Below are 23,122 nucleotides of genomic sequence, written 5' to 3' on the forward strand. Positions count from 1 at the left end.
CATTCCACAAGGGTGCTTTTTATATGGCCTTTTTGCCAAGGTGATGAGAATTAAGATGTGTCTTAAACAGACCCATTCTGTCAATGCAACACAAAAACTTAAATGGTGAAATCAGAAAATACGAATGAGCTGCATAACTCTGGCCAATTTACCAAACAACATCACTTAACTAAAACACATGTTTTGGTGTGTTGTGGTTTCTCCCATGAACTACAATGACAACTCAACATTCTAACATAAAGGCCAAAGAATTTCTTTCTGAGACATGTTTCAGTGCTGAATTTTTCTAACTACTTAGAAAACATAAGAACATTTTAATGACCCCAACATAAAGGCCAAAGAATTTCTTTCTGTAACATGTTTCAGTGAGAAATTTTTCTAACTACTTAGAAAACATAAGAACATTTTAATGACCCCCTCCTAAAAATTGAAAGTCATGCAACATAATTGGATAATAGCACACATCTATTTCTCTCCAAACCTAAAGTGTGACTCACAAAAATTGATGGCCATTTTTTGAAAATAATAGGAATGGAACCCTAATGACAGGTTTACTGATACAAATTCTAGTCAACCTGCCCCCAAAACTAGACCTCTGGCTGTCTGCTGTCTCCACTTAATGGCCCAATTATTTGCAAAGCAAAACCCTTGTAATTTTCTAAATGTCGACTGTCCATTTTTCCCCAAATGCACATCTCCTATACTGCAAGGAGCAAGGAATGGGCCATCAGGAGTGGATCCAGGAAAGGAAGGGTCAATTATTCCGGTTAACGATCCTGCTAAACACACCTGCTACCCATAAAACACATTCCCTCTCAGCAATGATCTGATCTGATGGTCACCTGTTAAGGAAAAATCCCAGGGCTGCGAGGCAGAACCAGTGTAGGCATGAACACGAAAGTGACACATGAATTCTCTTTCTTCTGGAGGCCCAACATGGTCCAGCTTCAATTTGCTTTAACAGTAGAGCTGGCCAAAAAATTACTAAGAGGCACCGAACTCTGGCCAGTCCCAATTTAAATAAAGAAACTAATCTGGAAGTAGCTAAACCCAAATCCTAGATACAATACTGTGGCCCTTCAACAAACGGCTCCTAAGGAGGCTGTTTACTTTTTTCCAACTGCATCTAGAATTTAAGAAATTAATGTTACTAATTGTATGCAGTTTGGTCACTATTGTCATGTTTGGAGTATAATGTATATAATTCATATAGTCATATTTTTAAGTCAATCATTTGAACAAAAAGGAGAAGAGCCTGCCTACATGAAAACAATTATGGGCAAACATATAAGGTCTGACCATTAAGTTCACAAACTCGGTGCAATGATGTTGCTAACCGTTTTTTATATCAGAGGGATTATTCATTATGAATTTGTACCAAATGAACAGTCAGCCAAGTTTACTATTTGGAAGCGCTGAAAAGGGTGCGTAAAGAAGTTAGACGTCCTGAACTTCTCACCAACAATTCATGGCTCTTGCATCACCACAATGCACCAGCTCACACGGCACTGTCTGTGAGGGAGTTTTTAGCCAGTAAACAAATAACTGTATTGGAACACCCTTCCTACTCACCTGATCTGGCCCCCAGTGACTTCTTTCTTTACCCAAAGATAAAGGAAATATTGAACGGAAGACATTTTGATGAGATTCAGGACATCAAGTGTAATATGACGACAGCTCTGATGGCCATTCCAAAAAAAGAGTTCCAAAATTGCTTTGAAGGGAGGACTAGGCACTGGCATTGGTGCATAGCTTCCCAAGGGGAGTGCTTCAAAGGTGATGGTAGTGATATTCAGAAAAGAGGTATGTAGCACTTTTTTTTAGGATGAGTTCGTAAACTTAATTGTCCCATCTTGTATATCTTAATACATTCTGAGTGGACAAAATGTCCCATGTTTTTCTTCCTGTGTGTGTGTATGTATATTTTTACTACATTATGAGATACATCAATTGATGGCTGTCACATCACATTCAACATGACAAATACACATTTTAAACAACAAAAAAATAAAAATTAGAGATTAGAAATCTACCAAATTTAATTTTATTCAAAGAGAAAATTAATACAGAAATGATTTAAATAAAAATGCCTCATCCAGGTAATATCAGGAAAAGACTACTTTAAAAAAATTATATTTCAATAAGTACTTAGAAGACTCAATGCTTGGAAACTTTAAAAAAGATTATAAACATAAGTATTTGCATTTCTGCCTTTGGAACACTAATACCTTGCATCTGTGTTTAATATCCCCTAACTAGTCTATAAACAGTAAAACCAAGGCGCCTGGTTGTTTCTTCTGCCCTTCCTATGCTTTGGTTGGGTCCTCAATGTGGCACTGTTTGGGGACTCAAATATTGTTCACTGAAAAGCAGAGGCCAAAAAAAACAATACATGAGTCCTAACTTGTAAGACGTATTAACTGACACCATTCTGCAAAGCCATGTGGACCAGAGCCACACTAGTTCATTTTACAAATCATAAAGCAGAAAACTAAGAGGCGTAAAAGCATTTCATCAGTGTGGTACACAATGAGTGTGCCAGAAAAATCTTAAATATCTTTGTTATATGTAGAACACAATACGCGTGAGCGCAAGGTGCTATCTAAAGGTGAAAAAATTAACAATTTTCCAAGTTCCAAACTCAGATGACACTGGAGCCCAAAGTGGAAAACTGAGTGACAAGGACAGAGTGGGGACTGACGATGACATTCTCCACCCAAGGTGGGCAGCTGTTACTTTTCGCAGGTCAACTGTGGCAAGTGGGAAGACCAGCCCAGTGTTAGCAGATCTTCCGGGTTTTTCCGATAAAACAGAAAGATCCAGGATTTTATGTAAGTCTTCCAATTTGTAAAACTTGGCACCTAATTTATTTTTTTAACTATAAAGGTTAAAAAAAGATGCCTTATGAAATGCAATGAGTAAACAGTTCTCAAGTTCAAACGAATTTGAATTTGCTCCTTTCATGCATCCTTCATCCATTCTGAAGGACTGACAGGCGCACGGTGAACATGACACCTTCCCTGCTCTCCCAGAGTTTACGATGCACCCAGGTGAACAGTGCACTAAGCTGAAAACAACCATAATGGTAAACCACCACAGAGTTTAAAATTGCCATTATTTTGTGGTGCAACCTTGCCACGCCAGTGTTTTTCCTTAATCCTCTCCTTTTTTGAAGGCAGCTCAGTTTCTACCATTTGAAGGATACTGACTACATCTTGTATCTTATTATTATTGTCTTTGGCTAATTAAATTCTAAACTGTCTCTCAACCTAGACAGCTCAGAGCTGTCATAATTATATGTCATATGTCGTAATTATTGTGGGAGCCACATATAACACCCTCTGATAATATGGCATCAACATTTTCCTTTATGAGACTGAGATTATACATAGGCTATGCCTTTTCGGAATCGTTTGTAGTGAGCAGAATTGGCAAACCTAAGGCAGAAAGGATTGTGAAATGAGACCACAGACCTGGATAAACTCACACCCTTACTGAGAGTTAAAAGGAGGCCTCAGAAGCAGGGTTGGCTGCCAGTGCTGCTGGAAAGTGAGTCTGGTTGAGGGGTGCTCACCATTTGCACCTCTGTACCTCTGCAGACTCTGTGATTCTGAGGAACAGACATTAAGGGGCCAGGGCTGGACACCAGACTGGATGCATCAAAGGACAGACTGACTAACAAGAACACTGAATAATAGCAAAGGTTCCAGAAAAGAGGTCATAGAATGTAGTTTGTTTGGGGTGCCGCTACCCCTAGCTCTCCGCTATCCCCAAAGAGCTTTCTCAGTTCATAAAACAGAAACGGATTACATTATATGCAAAGCTTTCATAGTAGCCCCAGACCTCACTTCAAGTGAGATCTCTGTGCAGACTCAGCCTCCCCAGACACGTTCCTAGCCTGGTCTGTCCTCCTGCTCACCCATCCCCATCCATCCTCTGTGCTCCCAGCACACAGTCCCATTCCCCAACGCAGGCACCACAGATGGGAGAGGTGGGGACAGAAACCACATTTTGCTCCCCAAATAGGATGCTCATTCCTTTAGGACAAGAGCAGTTATCTTTGTGTTGCCAGGACCTATACAATACTGGCAGAGAAGACATTTAATAAATGCTTACTAAAATGAACAGATCTATTATTCAGTCACCCCTTAGTTCAGTCATAAATCCTACCCTCTCGTTCTTCCTTTCTACCCCAAATCTCAAAGAAAAAGAGAGCAACAATATTCTGAAGGCAGTTTGCAATAATAATTTTCTCTAAACATCTGCACAGGATATGCATTTCTCATACACCTTGATGCTGAAGAGTCTGACCCAAGATTGAGCTTCCCCTACTTGGTTTTCCAAACCCAAACATATGACCAGCCTAACTCTTTCAACTTTCAAACCGAGCCCCAACTTCTAAATAGGATTCTATCACACAAGGAGCTGTTATATAACAGTATTCAGCAATGATAGCTACAGCCTCTATTTTAACAGCCAGTCCCATTCTCATCTGAATACGCGTCTTTTTCCTGGGGCAAACTTCCCAAGAAGAACTGTTTATTCATTTTTCTACTCCATACTGATGGTAAAACTCTTTCTGGGTCCCATCCTCTCCCCTTCCCTCCCCCCACCACGGTGGCTATCAGTATATTTAAAGAGTAAACCTGTGTGGTGAGAGGATTTGAACTACTAAATACAAGAAGGGAGCTGTCAGGGGGAAAGTTATTAAAAAGATATCAACCAGAACAGAAAAGGTCACTGGATTAGTAGGAGCAGCACAGCTGATGTAAAAGACATACCGATGACGAGTCCCATCTGAACGTGGAAAGTTTTAATATGTTTAATGTGCTGTCTGGAAAAGTGTACTCAAAGGAATACTCCAGGACAACTCTGGCTGTCTATTCTGTCTAGGAGAAACAAAGGCTTTCAAAAAGGAGAAACAAAAGGGAGGGGAAAAAAACTCCCTCTCAGTAAAATGACATGCTAAATGCTGATCAACAGGAATCGGCAAAGTCAAGAGAACTGGACACGGCTGAGGCAACTACAATCTCTCAACTTCCAGGGCAAGCTTGTTAACATGCTCGCCTGAGCTGGCGGGAGACACACATTTTCTGTTTACGTTTAAGAAGCTCTGTTTCCTAAAGAAGAAGCATTAAGAACACTCATTAGCAATTAATGTTCTGTAAGCTTAAAAGAAGTAAGCAATATGATCAACTAGACATTTGATAGGTGCCCTCTAAGATGTGCTAAGTGCTAGTCAGGACAAAGGCATCTAACTCAATCCCCACCCCACTGGCCCCTAATGAGTACATCCTGAGAAGAGTCACTGAGAACGTAAGAATATAAAGTGCCATACATACCACCCTCATGAAGGTTAGAAGTTTCAGATTAAATCTGCAAATCAGTGATTTCTTATGTTAACGCCTCTGTTCTTAACCTAATAGCTTCCTTATTTAACTGATGGCTTCTATAATTCTTCAGAGATTATTAAAATATTAAATCAATAGAAAAAGTTAGAAATTGGGCTGATGTTTACTCTTTCATGCTCAAAACTAGCGGCTACATTTTTAAATCTCTAAGATGCGCTAAAGGTCCATAACAAAGACAGTTTAATGTACCATTACATTCCAATATTCTGATTACTGCAGGGCATTCTCTGTAATTTATATTGCCACACACAAAACCTCAGGTCAAAATCTGATTTTTGTAACTCAAATAGCATGCAGTTAGGCATACAAAGGGGAGCAAACTTTATTTAGTTAGCTATGTTACCTATTGAGAGTGGAAGAAATTAGAGTTAGAGAAGCAGAGGTATTTTATTAAAAAATAACAGTTCAAAACAAAGCTGTTTAATTTCACTCCTATAGTAAGTATATATCCAAGAGAAATGAAAACATGTATCCATGCAAAACTTTGCATATAAATGTTCACAGAAGCATTATTCATAATAGCCAAAGATTGGAAACAACCCAAATGTCCATCAACTGATGAATGGATAAATAAAATGTGATATATCCATACCATGGAATGTTATTTGGCAATAAATTTGGCATGAAGTACTGATACATGCTATAACATGAACCTTGAAAACATTATGCTAAGTGAAAGAAGCCAGAAACAAAAGACCACATAGTGCATGATTTCATTTACATAAATGTCCAAAATGGGGAAATTACCTACAGAGACAGAAAACTTATTAGTGGTTGCCTAAGAATGGAGGGGGGGAAAGGAGGTGGAAGGGCCGGGAGAGAAGAGAATGGAAAGTGACTGCTACAGAGTATCTAAAATTCACTGCAGTCATGGTTGCACCATTCTGTGCATATAGTAAATTCCATCGACTTGTATACTTTTATTTTACTAAGGGAATTACATAGCATGTAGATTACATCTGTTAAATAAGTGAAGCTGTTAAGTTGCTTCTGTCTACATTGTTACTGTTGCTCTTGTTCATTAAGTAGGTGGCAATTTTGTTTTTTAATCTTCATTTATAATGAGGATGGCTTTTCACTTTAAGAATCATCCTTTTCGTGCTACCTACATAAAATGACAAACCAAGGTTTCAAACTTAACATGACTTCGGATAATGAAAATTAACAGTGCCTCTTATATGGAGAGCCAGAACAGAGCAGAGAATCTTGCCAAGAACTCATACAAATTAAATCCAGAAACCATCAGGACAGAAATCAGGAGGAGAGCGGCTATGGGGACAGAAGAGCTTTCTCATAACTGTGGTGGTTCTTTTGCATGTATAGAAATGTTTAGAATGTACTCGACACAGCTGCAAAGTATTAAGAATACTGTAAACACATACAAGGTAAGCTCCTCACAGAAGTGGAGAGGCAGTGCTCGGCAGCCAGTGGGCGGCTCCTTACAACACTGTATTTTGAGAGGTGGCACAAGTGCTGCCTCCCTTAAAATGTCAGCCCCCATGGGCCTGCGGGACAATGCCTGCAATCTCCGTCACTGAAGTCATTCAACCCTGTGCCTCCCACAGGTCCTTGTAAAGGTGAAAAATTGTTGCCTCAGAGGACTAGCACAGGAAAAGCCTCAGAAAACATCAGTATGGGTAATGTTCTTTGACGTGTCCCTGTGTCCTAATCCTTTAACACAGAACTCCTGAGCACCACATCACAGGCTCCTAAAAGCAAACAGCCAATACCAACAGGTGCCACGGGCAAGCACTCAAAATTCATGCAGCCCCAGACTTCTGGGTCCCTGGGTCCTTACTTTTGGTGCTGGAGCTTTTGGGTCACCCCCATCCCTCCCCTCTTTCCTCTACCTCCTGGAGAAATGATGGCATTTCTCCATCATTTTGGTTTTACGTGCTCCCTGGGTCTGTCTCCCCGCTTGTGCCTTAGCCCCATTTCCACACACAGTCCTCGAGAACATTACCACACTTAACTAGGCCAACAGGAAAGAGCAGAGGCTTGAGAGAATAAGAGAGACACAGGATGGGGACTCTGGGGACAGAAAAATGAAGAAAACTGTCAGGCACATAGACCACTACCTAGGCTAAACCCATGACACCACGGGCAACATCGAGGCATGACAAACCTTGGATCGGTCCTGTGAGAGGGTCATTTCAAACCCACTGTGCCCACTTAACAATTGGGTCCCATTAAGGGAAACTTAGGGTTGACGCCAATCAATAGCTTGGCCCATATAACCTATAAATATTAATGTTTCTGGCACAAACATACAGAGGATGCCAAAAAAAATGTACACATATTTTAAGAAAATAAAAAAACTGTATTAAAGTTGTAATAGTCAATACGTACCAATAACAAAAGATGAATACAGGTCATGTGTATACATGTGTTTTGGCACCCCTGTATTTATTAATTAGAAAGACAAACATTTCCTTCCAGTGAGATTTTTCTTTTTAGAGTTAAGTGTACTCTAGTTTGAGAAAGCTTGATATTTGACTGTTTATAAAACAGATAAATTAATAGATTTTTCCCTTTCTTGGCTTTACAGAAAAATTCCCGGATGAAATGAAAATGCAATTTTATAAAACAAAATTAAGCGGCTTCTATTTAGACTTGAGGTGGGCATACAGGATCGGGGAATGCCACGTGGCCTTCTGAGGAGGTCCAGTCTTTTCAGTCATTTCTAGGAACAAAGAAGTTTACTTCTGAACAGAAAATTGGAAAACTCTGTAACTAAGGGCTCTGTATGCTGGCTCATAATTTATAAAAAGCTGTTCTGTGCAAAATGAATTATAGAAATGAGGAAGAAATCATCAAAACATTAAAACAGTGCACAATAATATGGATGGGGGTTCAGGTCTCCTGGGTACATACGCAAACAGGAATCAGGTGACTACATATGGGAGAGCTAGGATGCTTTCCATGTTTAGTCACATTTGGAATACCTTGTCTCTTATTATCCTTTTAATTAGTGAAGGGAAAGGAGACCAAACGCTGCATCTTGAAATTATTCATGGTACTTTGCGACCTTCCCATGAGTGGCCAGAACCCACAAGTGGAAGAATGATGAAGAGAGGGAAGCACTGAACATGTCAGGCTGACAGGCCGGGTACCACACTTGGATTTTATTCTAGGTGTAATAGGACAGCTTTAAGCAGGACAGTGACATGACGCAAAGTATATTTTTAGAAGACCATTCAGAAGACTACTGTGTGGTATTTACGGGGGGTAGCCTTTCTGGTGGGGCCATCCCACCAGAGGTGAGAGGTGTTGGCCTAGAGTCCAGCAGTGGTAGTGGAAAGGAAACGGATATGGCAAAGTATGGTTTCAGCAAATGTTCCTGAGATACAGCCAACACGACTTGCTGACAGACGGGAATAGAAAGGTGAGAAAATACAAATGAAGACTCTGAAGTTGAAGAGCAATGGGGGTAAGGAAGCAGAGACTCCATCTGGATTCTGCTGCAAAGGGGAGTAGAGATGTGAGGTGGTAACGGGACGGGCACGTGAAGTCAAGGGAGGGGGTTTTGTTTCGCTGGGTAGGGGAGAGGTGTAGCTGTTTATGTGTTTAAGATAAAAGACACTGCAGTGTGTTGGTAGAAATGATCCGGCAGAGAGAGAGACTGAGGAGTCAGGAAGGGAGATCAGTGCATCAGTTGTCAGAGGGATGAAATTTATTCACCTGACAAACATTTATTGAGCACCTATTAATGTTCTTTGTTCTTACAAGGTTTACAGTCTAATGCAGGAGAAAGTAATAGAAATAAATTATTAAGCAGCAAAATGATCCCACAGAGGTATATACAAAGTATTACTGTACTAGGATAGATTGGGGGTGGGGGGCAGGGTCCTGATGCCGCCAAAATGGCTGAGTAACATCTGAAGTATTCATGTGTTTTGGGGAAATATTTTTTAAGCAATTGTTTCCAATTCTACTTTTTATAAGACAAAGACTTTTATTTTTATGCTTCTAAAGAACTGCACAAATACAAACATGGCATTTATTTAAAGACTGAGCAAATCCAGTTTTCGTAGTCAATAAAAAAAAATTAATGTTATCCGAGATAATACTTCAGTCTCTAATAATTTTTAAAAGTTTTGCTTACTGTTTAAAATGTTTCCCAAATGCTACATGAATGAGTTCACAAATAACTTGTCTATTCTGTAATGTGAACTAACCACAGGCTCTGCATTTGGAAGGGCTGCTCCAGGAGCCAGGGTGGGTTCACAGGGACCAGTGCCATCTTACCAAGGTCAGTCACCCCGTGTGCGATCACAACCTGACTCACCCTCTCAGTGTCCTGCTCTGGCCAACCAGGCAAACTAGTCAAGCGCAATATATGACATGAGCAAACATTTTATTCCAAAGACTTGTACATATTTTCATAATGACTCATTTCAAAAAATGAGACTTTCGTGATGCTTTAAGAACACTAACTGGATGAGGTAAGATTTGCTATTTTCAAAAACCACAATTTCTGATATTTAAAAAAAAACATATAATAATGCTAAAACAAAAACAATGACCTCTAGAACTACTAATGATCCGAACCACAGATCTTTGATTCTCAAAGTAAAACAATTCCTGGGTTCATGTTTTCCCCTTAGACAATTTGACCTCAATTTCCCTCTTACTGCACCAACCTGCTGAGCTGCATCTCCATTCACCAAGTGAGGCATCATGGCTACCTCTCCGTTCAGCAATGGTGGCAATTCCAGAGGGATTTGGTCGGTCATCATCATTGTGACGTACATTCATGGAGAACTTCCCTCAATTGGCTCCCTGCAAAAGAAACACCATTTTTAAAACAAGAACTCAGGACCACAAAATGTCGCCTATAACAATACTTTAAATGCTCCATCTTGAGATCAGCTGAAATTCAGATTCTTCTGTCATACTGTTGTATCATTGCGTCAGGCCCGAGGAGGGTTAAAGCACAAAGAAGAGCCTGAACTAGAAGATCACAGACTTGAGGCTCCAAGAAGCCATGCAAACCCAACCTCCCATGCCTGGACTTTGTCATTTAGTTATAAATTTTAAAAATATATGAAGAATAGTAACTACCCTACCCCAGGGACCTTTCTGAGGATAAATAAGATAATAATTTTGAGAAAGTAAAGTGTCAAACAAAAACTGGTGGTATCACCCTTAAAGTAATTACAGAAAATAAAAGTCAAAGAGAATGACCTGTAAAAGCAGTTGTTCTCTTTTATTAGGATCAAAATAAGCCGTTAATCCAAGGAAGTAAATAAAGGTTAACTACCTATACTCGAACTGTTGCAATTTCTGACCTTGCCATTAATTTGGTAATTAATTATGTTCTAATTATCTGTCTCCCACGATTTTCTTGGATGGAATTTAACTGTCGTATATTTACAACTTTATTACTTGGGCACTTCTTGAGCTTCCCTGTATTTCAGAGAATACACATGGCCCCTATGGACCCTTGCGCAGAGTAGGGCTGAAAGGTAGATTCCATTGTTTCCACACAATAAATGACTTTCATACAAGTATTCAAAACAACACAAAGCCCACTTTTGTTCCGTAATAGTACTTGGTCACCAATATCTAGTTTTTGAATACAACAGCAGGAAAATAACAATAAATTCCTATTTAAAATCATTTAACTTATTCTTTAAGAAGTATAATATTTACATATCCTTCACTTATGTCTAAAATTTGTAGCACATAAAGTTTTAATAGCATGGACAGAAAAACAATAAATAAATATATACACACACTCTTTTAAGTCAGTTCAAAAACCAATTGCCATATAATTCAGTTAGATTTTTTATCATTCCTAATAAGTCCCCCAAAATTTCAAATTCAAGGGTATTTGGTCAATGAACCTTTAATACTCAATATCTAAATCAGGCAAAACAAGGGGGCAAATCTTTTCATGACTGTCTCAAACGTGTCTCACACAATTGTGATAGAAATAAAATATTTCTTCTCATTTGTAACCACCTCCATTCTGATTAAATATACCTTCCACCCCCAATCTCACTGAAGAGAAACTCCTTCCATGGAAGTATGAAATGATGCATAAAAGCCACCCAAGAGATTGTAAACTTTTTTATTCTGAATAGGTAAAATTTTACACTATTTATTATAACCCCATTTGGAGAAACTAATTATTTTAAGCACCAAACAACGAAGTCTTTTCCCAACTAGGAAAGCACGTTCTATAATAACAGGTCTTATAATTCAGTGTTAATAGTACCATCATGCTGTTTTATGAGGCAATTACTCAGTTCCTAAGCAAATAAAATTACAAAACCCAAAGCCCAAGTTTATCCTGATGTAGGAAACTGATCCTTCCACAATAAAACTCAGACAATTCCAGTGACACTGTCATGGCATCACTTTGGTTTAGAGTAGGTCAAATGATGGAGTACTGATGTCCATTTCAACTTTATTTCTAATCTGCTGCATCCTACTAGTGCATGAGGAAAGAATAGCCACTTTTCCTCAGACTGATGAAATTACAAAGGCTTGTTTCCTCTTAAGTATAATGTCTTATTTAATGTCGCTTCAAAAGTGCAGGCTGAACATAACAGGGCAGTAGTTTACATTAGGGGTGTGAGGGGTCCAGACACTCCATGCCCGTGTCCATTTTTTCCTCACTCCTCCCCAGGAAGAGCTCCAAGGCACTTGCTGGTGAGGTTATGGTGTGGATTACGGTTCTGTCTTCTCTCCCTTCTCTGCTGCTATGCAGTGAGTGCCACAGCCCTCATCCATGTGGGACAGTCCTGGTAGCTCACAAATAAGCAAAGATGGAACCTGCTTTCCCTTTTTTCACTCGATGAAGCAGCAGGAGTAAACTAACTCCAAGGCCTGCCCCTAGATCCTTTCAGCCTCTAGGTCCTTCCATTTCGCCAGAGGACAGGAAATGATACAAGTTTGGGGGTAGGGGTGGGGGTGGGATGGAGGTCCTTAGTCAGAATCTGCTTTGAGAAGAAGCTATTTAGGCTCCACATGGTCCAACCCAGATAACTGAAGCTGTCAATATTGGGGTTTGAGATTCAAATTGAATTCACAATGCTATTTTGTTCCAACTTCTCATTGTTTCTTGGTGCGGAAGGGGGAACCACAGGTATTGGGAAGGAGGAGATAACTGTGATCTGGTACATAATTCAGGCATTCCTGGTCCTCTGTCCCTAACACCAAAGACTGTCTCAACACCAATATTATGTCTAACAATGGCAGTTCCAATTTAAAAAACCTTCTGGTTGGAATCCTGTTAAATAACGGCACTTGCTATTAACAAGTGCCATTACAGCAATCTAGCCCCCGTTAGTACTCTGCAGCACAGGTGTCGAGTCCAAACGAGGGAGTCAGAGTCCAGGTATGCCCCTACCCGCCCACGAGGTCTTACAGACATAGGTGGCAGAGCACGGAGACCCACATGGAGTTGCAAAAATCCCCAAAGAAACCCAGTCCACTGGTACAAAGAGATAATTGTATTTGCTTTTGAATACTATACAGGCAACTTTGGGTAATGCAATTATGCCATAAAGAACAAGATGCCTGAATCCTTTTTTTCCCCCCTAGTAGATCATGGCTATTTATCTCAGATGTGCAAAACTTATTGCAGATTACTAGGAGGCAACCATGGGAGGGAAAGCCACGAGGAATTGTACATTTTTAAAAAGTCAACTGTATGTTGTCACTCCTTAGACAGCATATAGTGGGAACTTATAAACATCATACACTCCTAATGACTCAACTCGACCACCCAAACACTGTACCGTTTCATCACGGAGAAAAATGGAAGGATGAGTGCAGTGAACAAAAGCCACTGAGAACCCCGCCATGAGCCTTACTTCTCATAACCAAAGTTGTTGATCCTCTTTTCCCGAGGCCACCAGCCGTTTGCTAAAATCCAAGGCTTGTTTTCTAAGCCCTAAGAGTTTCACCAAAGGTAAACCAGACTTTATTCTGACTGGAAGGCCAGGTAAGAGACTCATCTAGATGGGGCGGTTCACACAGCCGACAATGTTTAAATACCCATTTCTACACTCCACACACATACACAGGATACTTTCATTGGCCTAGAATGCAAGGGACCTACGGAAAGAAGAATAAATTATCTCTAGGCAAGAAAATGACCCGCTATTAACAAGACACTGACTGCCAACCTGTCCTTGAATGATCATGAACAGAAACAATTCAGTGACATGGATGGTAGAAAGGACAAGAGAAAAGGCAGGGACGATTAGGAAAGAATGAAAGTCCACAGATGCAAAACATAAAACTTAAGATACACAGTAGTGTCTTTTTGATTATTTCCTAGTGATGAAGAGAGAAAAAGTAATTAGTTTTCCCAATGCAAACAGAGAGTCAAATATTCAGGTTGTAAATTGGGACAACCATTCGGCCTTCACATTGACTGTCAAAGAAGGTTAAGTCAGACCAGGAGACTTGGGGAAGCTTGCCGTGCATCACTCACTCAATGGTGACAGCTCCCCCCAAAGTGAGTCTCCTCTCTGTTTTGGCTGGTGACCCAGATAAAACTACAAGTGTACTCACTTCAACAGGTATGCCTCAAGCCCACTGCTTTGAGGAGACCTAGAGGAGGTGACATGCCTGACAGAATTGACGAAACTTTTTAAGTGAAATTAAAAGATGAAGCAATCAATGTGGAAGGCCAACTATCCAAACACTGAGTTCCGAGACCAAAACTTGCTTCATTTGCAATGACTGTGGTGGAAGTTACACATTTTCTTACTTTGTTATAGAACAAGCTAGCCAAAAATGTATTTTCTTCTTTGGGATGGAGGGTCATTGTTTACACCGATGTGTTCAGCCCTCAGATGAGGTACTAAGGAGGTACTGAAGCAGCGTGGTCTCACAGAGGCAGAGAAATTCACCCGTCCTTGGAGCTATGTTTCGCTTGTATGGTTTTTCTCCTCTCTTCCTCATTAGGCAGTGCCACAAACTGCTCCCCCTGCAATCTGAGGCCATATCCTGAACGGGCTTTCACATCTTCCTCGGGCTGGGAAGCCAGACTGTCAGTTGTGCCCATACAGAGAGAGGAACGGTCTCTGTGGGGTCCCACAAGCTCCCCAGAGGCCTGCCCCATCTCCTTGACCACCTGAATTATCAGCTCAGAGGGAAGCTCAGGGGCCAAACTGTGATCTCTAGATAACTGAGCTGTAACTGTTTTTCTTTTCAGTCAAAACATCTCTTGAAAAACCACACTGAAAAAATACGTTCCTGGTCTGAGGTCCTTCTTCCCTGGACAGATGTGTATCTGAGCTGGCCAAGTCTGTCACACAACTCATGTGTTTTATTCAAGGCAATACCACATCCACACCCTTGCCCTCACACAACACAGTTCTTATAATGAATGAATCCATTCTTTAAACCACTACACTTTACAAATGAAGAATAAATGTACTATGAAACTAATCAGAACAAATATATGATAGATTATCTCTACTAGAAGGCTTTTTTCTAATCCTCTGAACTTTTCTCTTTTTTTTCACACAGAGCTCCAAGATTTCGCTCCTATTCTTTTTGTCTTACCCATACTCCCATTTCAAAGAATTTGGTAACAACCACAGGCCCTCACAACTTCTCCCCCTAACCACACATCCTAACACTAAAACCACAAGTGCTTCGTGCCCGGCCAGTTCTGCTCTTTAGATTGACAGGGCAAGGATGCCACGTGAGCATTTGTGGTTACCCCCCCACCACCCCAAGAGAGCAAGTCATTTGTTAGCTTCATTACCTGCAAGCAAGGCCCCGTATTACTAAATGAACTCCCGCACTAATGGCAGGGGTGGAGGCTGGGCACTCTGAAAACAAAATGAACAGATCCTCACTGTTAGTAAGACATTTAATTCCATCCAAATATGCCCCCAAAGCTTTTAAAGAACACCTTACTTTAAAAGAATATTACAAAGGGTCTTCAGTTTTTACATTACTCTAGGCAACTGGCTTATTACTTTTTCCTCTTACTTTCCTTCCCCCACTCCAAGATTGAAAGGTTTTCCATGGTATTTTGGCCCCAGCCTATACTAAGAAACATACTGGCCAAATTCATGAAAAACCTGATTCTCCGGAGAGAACCACTGATCCATTTCCAAAGGCCAGAGAAAGCAATTATCTACTAGGAAGAATTCTAACTTGAAAAAAACTAAAGGCCTAATCACTGCTGGGAAGGATTTAAGTCTGTGAACCTGGCCTTCAAATTACTAACAACATGTCCTGGTCCTCACTTCACAGGCCAATGACCCAAATTTCCTTACATTAATTCAAGATGTGTTACAGTACAGTACGCAAATTAGTTTCAGATGACGAAAGGAAAAGAAACGTAACAACACTAGAAGGAACAAAGTATAACCATCAGAAGAACCAAATGCGTTGACCCAGCAGGATGAAACAATGATGCCTGAGTTAAATCTCAAGTCAAGGCTGAAGCACAGACTCCCAAAGGACTTCACCTAATCCGATGTGGCTTCTGACTGACTCCTACTCTATGCGAGGGGAAGTGTTTGAAAAGGAGATGTGATAAGGGAACCAAGAAGTAGAATGCACATGATCAGTTTTAACTTTTTGCTTCCGATCTGCAATTCAAAGTGCATTTCTAGAAAGCAAATGGGTTCCTTGATGAATGGGAATTGTTGGGAAATCATCAATTACAGAGACATGGAAAGCAATTAAGTCAATTAAAAAAATCTAATAAATATTAATAAATCATCTTCAGAATTCCTACCACTAAAGTTAATTCCATAAAGCTTGTGTCTTTCCCAATAAAATATCAATTAACCAATCACCTTCACATAGTCTAAACAGCATCTAAACATTTTGCTTGCTACATGCTTACTTGGTAGCCTGAGAAAAATATTGTCATGGGCACATTAGTAAAATCAGAGCTTGATTCATACTTCAAGAAAGTTTCCTTCTCTATTAAAAATACCGATTGACCTAAGCTGTACTTTACATCCCTGTCACTGTTTTTATAACTGGCAATTTGTACTTAATCCCTTCCTCTTTTTTAACCCCACACCCCTTCCCATCTGGCAACCATTAAAATGTTCTCTGTAACTATGAGTTTATTTCTGTTTTGTTTGTTTGTTTGTTTTGTTTTTTCTAGATTCCACATGTGAGATCATAAAAAAATGAATAAATAAAAATAAAAAATACCAACTGACTTCTACTAGTGAAAATCTATTGGGGGGCCAAGTTTCAGAAAACTGTCAAAAACATAACCAGAGAAATGTCCAAGCCATTAGTATGTAGTAATAAGGAAAACAAACTTTTTCTCCTGATTCAATAAGGCAAGAAAAATCCCATCCATAGTCAAAATGACAGTCTGACAAACTTACTGAACCACCGAAAACAGAGGTTTTGTTTTGCTGTATTGTGTTTGGGGCAGAGGGGTTTGAGAGGTTACTAAGAAATCACTGTAGTCCCTTTGAAAACAATGTAACTACCAGACAGCTTATGTTTTATAAGTGATTACAAGTTTCTAAATGGCTTCTAATATAAAACCTAAGCCTAATAAAACTTAATTTTTTATGACAAACATTTGTGCAGTTGATTTACACTTGTTTCTGCCATGGTTGTCGTAAAAAAGAAAAGTCTAGGCAAGTCAAAATTTGACAATCACTGTAACATAGAAAAAAGAAACAAAACCTGCTTTCATGAACCTCCCCTCATACAGGTGGCCTTTATGTATTTATGTCATCAGTCACAAGGACCGACAACTTCCTAATGTGTGCAGTCATCATTTCTAAGCTTTATTAGCAAGATTTAGAAAGACATGAAGGAGGGAAAGAGAAAGAGGTATGTAAAGAGAGGGAAGGGAGAAAACAATAAGAAAAAAGTCAGTTGTACACATTCCTACAACTCATGGGACGTCTAAGTATCATTTTCTATTTAATTTCCTCAACATCAAAACCTCTATCCTTTCTGCTCCACGCTGGTTTTGAAAGGCAAACCCCTTGGCTGATTATTTCAAAATTGAGAAACTCTGAAAACAGTTGTCATTTCTAGTCTTTCTTCTAAGCAAACGTAAAAACAATGTTCTGATCATTGCTTTGGAAACACCAACAGCACCAACAGAAAAAAAAACAAAAAAAAGATTAAAACAAAACAGAAACCCTGTGCATCTTCTTCACCTCTGAAACTGAGAAAAGTCTGTTCATCTATCAACACACGGCTGCCCATTTCTGCCACTTCCCCGCTACGATGAGGGAGCTTTTCGTTCCCTTCCCAGTAACACTAACCCCGGGCCGGTGGCCCTGTCTCAGACTACGTGGGATTAGCACGTGGACATGTATGACCCTGATGTGGGGCACGGCCCCTGGGCACAAGAAAGCTGGGGTGGGTGCCGGGCTTTTCCTTGCTTTGCACTCGCCCGTTCCTGTACACGTTGGGTAACCATGAGGAAACGTACTTGAGACACACTCAACTTTGCTTTTTTGAAAATTAAAGTGTGCCCCCCCTCACAAAAGGGGGATATGAAAAGGGTCTAAGGATTTTTATTAGAATTTTTCACAGTCCCTCCACAAAAACTGGTCAAAGGACCAGTGTGTTATGGATCCCAGGACTGAGTATTGGAAAATCTGAGTTCTAATCAGGGGTTGCCAATAATTAGCTCTGAACTTGAGCCATTAATTAGTTTCTTTTATAAAATGACAACATTGCAGATTAGCCTTTAAGGTTCCTTTCTGCTCTTACCAGACTAGGTTTCAAACTTCACTGTCTACCGTGCTTACTTAACACAGATTAAATTAAAGCTTAAACTCTTTTTAAAGAGAGGTTTACACCAACTCTAAAAACCTGTTTGTTAGTTTCTCTTACATGTATGAATATAACCTGAGCCTTCTGCATAAGAGAGAAAGAATCTACATAAAATGTTGAGAAAAAAGAATGTCCTGAGCAGAGTGTAGTACTGGTATAATCACTGTGTTTTCATGCCAGTGAAATCTAATTTTACAGCTGAGTTCTATACAGCTGGAAGAAAGACTCTTGCCATGGCTTGCCACTTGAATGAAAGACGGAGTGGTGTGATAGCTGTTCATGCAGAAAAACCTCTCGAGACATGAGCAGTACCTGGAGGTATGCACCCAGCTGGTTGGTTGAGGCACAAATAGTCTGGAATTTGTCTTCTTGTCTGATATGGGTTCATTAGTGAAGTTAAACCACAGTTGTCTGAGAAAGTTCTTAACCTTAAAAACAGTCGTGCGTTTTTGAATCCAATTATAAACACAGGAGATTTCGGTGGCAACATTGAAATCCACACAGAAATCTTGTGAAATCCAGTTTTTAAATTAAAAAACACCATCACTGCTCTGGACTAAAATAATGACAAATGGTTCAAGCAACAAATAAAAACAGAATTGCCCACTGTGCTCCAGAGAGCAAGCAGGAATGCCAAGTAGTCTAATGGACAAGGCCATTAGACTGCCTTCAAGAATCCATAGATGCCTCTTTTTTTCAATTACAGTTGACACTTTAGTTTCAGGTGTACAACACAGTGAACAGACATTTACATACCTTATGAAGTGATCACCCCGGTAAGTCTAGTACCCGTCTGGCACCATGCACAGTTATTACACTATTAATGACTATATTCCTTGTGCTACAATTTTTTTTTAAATGCTTTTCTATAATTTGACTTTGCTTAAACAGCAAAGCATAGTCATGTCTGAAAAGTACTCAAAACTCCCATATTAGCAAGGCATTATTTTCTGAAGGGGGCGGGGGGGGGGCAGATCTACATATCTAAGGATTATATGTAAACATTGTAAGTAATCTGAGACCTCTTTCATGATTTTCCATGAATATACAGAGGTTGCTTCCAAAGCCTCCCAATATCCCCCAAATCTTTAAGGAAACATAAAAACTAAAGGAAAAAAATTACATCACTGTATATACATAATCTCTGAACCTCAGATCCACATCCACACATAAATAACTGCTCAGTTTTGCAAATACTATCAGCTAAAAGGGAAAGGGCTCTGTCCACACAAATAAGTTTACCAACCAAAGATTCATTTTCTTTGTTCACTGTTTTTAAATGGCATTTAAAAAAGTTTGCAGACATGATTGGATATTTTTATTAGAACACATAAGACTCCAGATACACTCAGCACAATAAATCTCACACCCCTCACTGACACCCAAGGATGAAAGTCTAGCATCTAACAAGGAAACATTCCAAAACCATGAGTCCTTATTTTCACACATATCCAAGCTAACTTTGCCACATACTTTATCTATGGATGGGAATAACTGAAAATGTGTTCTCAGTGAAATTTAGAATTGTATGGCTGTTTCTTTATATCTTTTTCTACAGAATATTAAAGAAAAGGCCTAGAAACCCGTAGTCTGAAAAGGGAAAAAGTCACTTCTGAAGCCCTCTCCAGGACGAGGTCTTCCCACCTCCTGACCGACTCCAAACTGCATTGGAGGTAGAAAGAGATGAGATGGGAAGTCAGAAGACATGCTCTCCTTCCTGTCACCAGCCTTCCTGCACTCCCACCTGCCTGGAACCCCCACAGCACTTTGACAGGTCCCACTGCATGTCAGGGCTGTGGTTCAAGGTATCCCTGCACAGGCTCTGTGTCTCAGTTTCTTCGTTTATCATGGGGTGTTTTAACATGACTTCTAGATTCCCCCTTAATAAAATATAAAATGCATTTTATTACTGTTTTTGGAGATCTATTATGAATTAAATTCCCACAGGTGCAACCACTGGGGTCCCTAACAGCCACATAGCACCCTTTATTGGGAGGAAGGATGTGTTGCAAGCAGCACACTGCTTCCTGGGAAAGGTCTGGAGGAGCTCCAAGCTGCTCCTTGAGCCTGGTGGCTAAGGCACAGTATGAAGCACCAGGACACTCACTCTTGGCTAAGGCACGGTGTGAAGCACCAGGACTCTCACTCTTGGCTAAGGCACGGTGTGAAGCACCAGGACACTCACTCTTGGCTAAGGCACGGTGTGAAGCACCAGGACTCTCACTCTTGGCTAAGGCATGGTGTGAAGCACCAGGACTCTCACTCTTGGCTAAGGCACGGTGTGAAGCACCAGGACACTCATTCTTACCCAGCCCCACAACACTCATGTGAAGGAGGCGGCATTCCCCTGTCACAGGGGCAGCAACCAGGGGTGAGAGAGGTTAAGCAATTTGGCCAAGGAGCCTGACAGAAAGAGATGGTAAGAAGTCAGTGCTCTCTCAGCTAGTTATAACGTCTAATCATCTGGCAACGAAAACACAGAAGTGGAAGGGCTGATGAAAAATGCAAAGGTTGGTGAGTTTTTAAAAATTAGGTGAAACAAGCACATGGGACAAAATTCAAAAGATAACTTTCAAGACACCCAGTGAAGGTCCATTTCCCTTCTTGCAATTCCCCGTCCCCCTACACAACGGCAATAACTGTTGAGTTTCTGGTGCATCCTTCCCAAGATACAGAATTAATGATTTTTAAAACTTTTTAAAACAGTGTAAGGAACGTTATCATGTATTATCATGTAGTCCAGATGGTTAAAAGTTAGGGAGAAAAAAAGAAAAACAAAAAAACAGAAAACACCAAATTATAAACAACTGGAGTTACATCCCTCCATGGTGATTTTTCATGACATGTGCCATGATTAAACACAAAAGCAAAATTACTTCCCAAAGGAGGGCAGCTTAGCAAGTTACTGATGAAGAGACTTGTGAGAACAAGGTCTTTGGTACAAAAGGTTTCAAGGTTCTATTATGTTAAATCTCTCAAATGAAGGACTTAGCTGAAAGGTACCTTCTAAAACGGCATCAAACCAAAAGACCTGAACAAAAGATAATCATGCATTGTTTTAACAAATATTTATTCAATGTCCATGATGTGCCAGACACTGTATGAAAATTCTAAGATTCTAGAAATAAAGACATGAGGTTAAATAGCATCACAGTAAAATGTTATACTTGATAACTAAAACAGAATCCACACAGGACACTTCTGAGGAAACCACACCAACTCAGCAGACCTCCATGCTCTATGAAACCTTTCATCTCGGATAAGCCCCAATGGCTAAATTTGGCTTCCCAGCTGTGGTCTCTTTTCTAGTCTTAAGTGTTCCAGAAGATAAATTTGTCTTCCAAACATACTCCCTCCCTCAATCTTCCTTTCTGATTAGCCACGAAGATACTAAAATTGTTTCTTTCATCAGCTCGTATAGAATTCAATCATGTTTATTTTACAAACGCAGTTTTGTTTAACTGAATAGATGTTATAAAACACTCATCATAAGGAAAATCTGTACCATTAAGCATCACTAATGTTTTATCTTATTTATACTAAAATATGTATTTCAAAGACTTCTGACATCTCGTTACTAATTTTGTACGTTGCTTCAAATATTTTTTTTCAAAAAGAAAATCTGATTCTTTCCTACACCCCTCTGCAGAGGTGGGGAGGGTCAATGAGAACAGTATACACTGAAAATCAGTTTATAAGTATGTTTTTTTAAAAAAGTTATTTCTTGAAGAATCATTACAATTGATGACATTCTTATAAGCAGCTTTGTATTTTACTAAGTGTGACTGCACACAAAGCAAATACCAGGTGTTCTTTAGGGCCTACAAGGTACTGAAACAGAAAATTCACATGAAATGACAACACTTATAGAGAAACAAATAACAGGTGCAAAGATACATCACGTGAGGGAACATCTATTTACTGTTTCATATGAACCCATTACAATAAAACTTTAATGAGATATGTATGAAAACACATTACCAATTAAGACTAACATTTTTGAAAACACAAAAACAGAATTCTTTAGAAAAAAAATATTTTCCTTCTTTCAAGGAAAAAAATCTCTCATATGCCACAGAGCATTAAGGAAGGAGATTTAATAGATGAAAATGATAATTGGCGTATACATGATTTATATGCAAATGAATAAATCTAAGTGTTTGAAAGCATGGTGCTTGCCTGTATTCTAAACACTCCCTGTGAATATTAATAGCATTATTAATTACACTAATATAATATGTAAAGAAAATGTAAGAGGCAGATTTATTTACTTATTTAGTAAATACTTATTTAGGTTCTGCTCTGTGCAAGACACTCTTTTGTGCTGAAATCATACAAATTCTAAATTTAAGGCTTTAAAATCTTTCCAGAAAAATAATTTTAAATTTCAACTGCTACAAAATGCATGTTCTTCCCTTCAATTTTCTTATTTCTCCTTATGTTGAAGCATGAAAGACGCAAAAAATATTCTTCAGTTAATGTTATTGAAGAACTCTGAAGCATGAGAATGAAAAAGACCAATAATATGTTAGGACTATTAATAGTTATGAACTCATGAACCCCACAATAGGGTCTCAGGAATACCCAGGGGTCCTGCACCACAAACCAAGCAGCTTAGATGTAAAAATACAAGAAAAATTTAAATTCATTCTCTAGTAGACAAAGATTGCTGTCCCCACACTTTATACTCCGTACATCCACAATTCAACTGACAGAGGCTGAACAAAGAACAAATTAATCCAAGTGAAGAGGTATCCAAATTCTAGCATGGATTTCTGCAGGATTTTATGTTACACTCTCTAAGGCACTATGGTGAAACAAATTCATTTGGTAAAATTTTGAGGGCAGTAGGAGCCGCAGGGTGGAGAGAGGGGCACATGAACGTTGAGGGGTTGAGGTCCAGGTGCCCTCCTGCTAGGACTGTGAGCAGCACTCAGGGACAGGGTGGAACCTGA

The 23,122-nt window shown here is 39.6% G+C and overlaps 1 protein-coding gene across 2 annotated transcripts in view; it reads right to left on the minus strand.

Annotated features, from left to right (window-relative positions):
• FNDC3B (fibronectin type III domain containing 3B) overlaps positions 1-23,122 on the minus strand; it is a 320,537-nt gene that overhangs the window by 242,907 nt on the left and 54,508 nt on the right. For both annotated transcript variants that reach the window (XM_033130828.1, XM_033130837.1), the window contains exon 2: positions 10,055-10,193. In XM_033130828.1, the coding sequence (XP_032986719.1) occupies positions 10,055-10,165 (111 nt within the window). In that variant the 5' untranslated portion in view covers positions 10,166-10,193. The remainder of the gene's footprint in view (positions 1-10,054; positions 10,194-23,122) is intronic.

The sequence above is a fragment of the Rhinolophus ferrumequinum genome, chromosome 2 (genome assembly GCF_004115265.2).
Source record: "Rhinolophus ferrumequinum isolate MPI-CBG mRhiFer1 chromosome 2, mRhiFer1_v1.p, whole genome shotgun sequence".
In the NCBI taxonomy this organism is placed as follows: Eukaryota; Metazoa; Chordata; class Mammalia; order Chiroptera; family Rhinolophidae; genus Rhinolophus; species Rhinolophus ferrumequinum.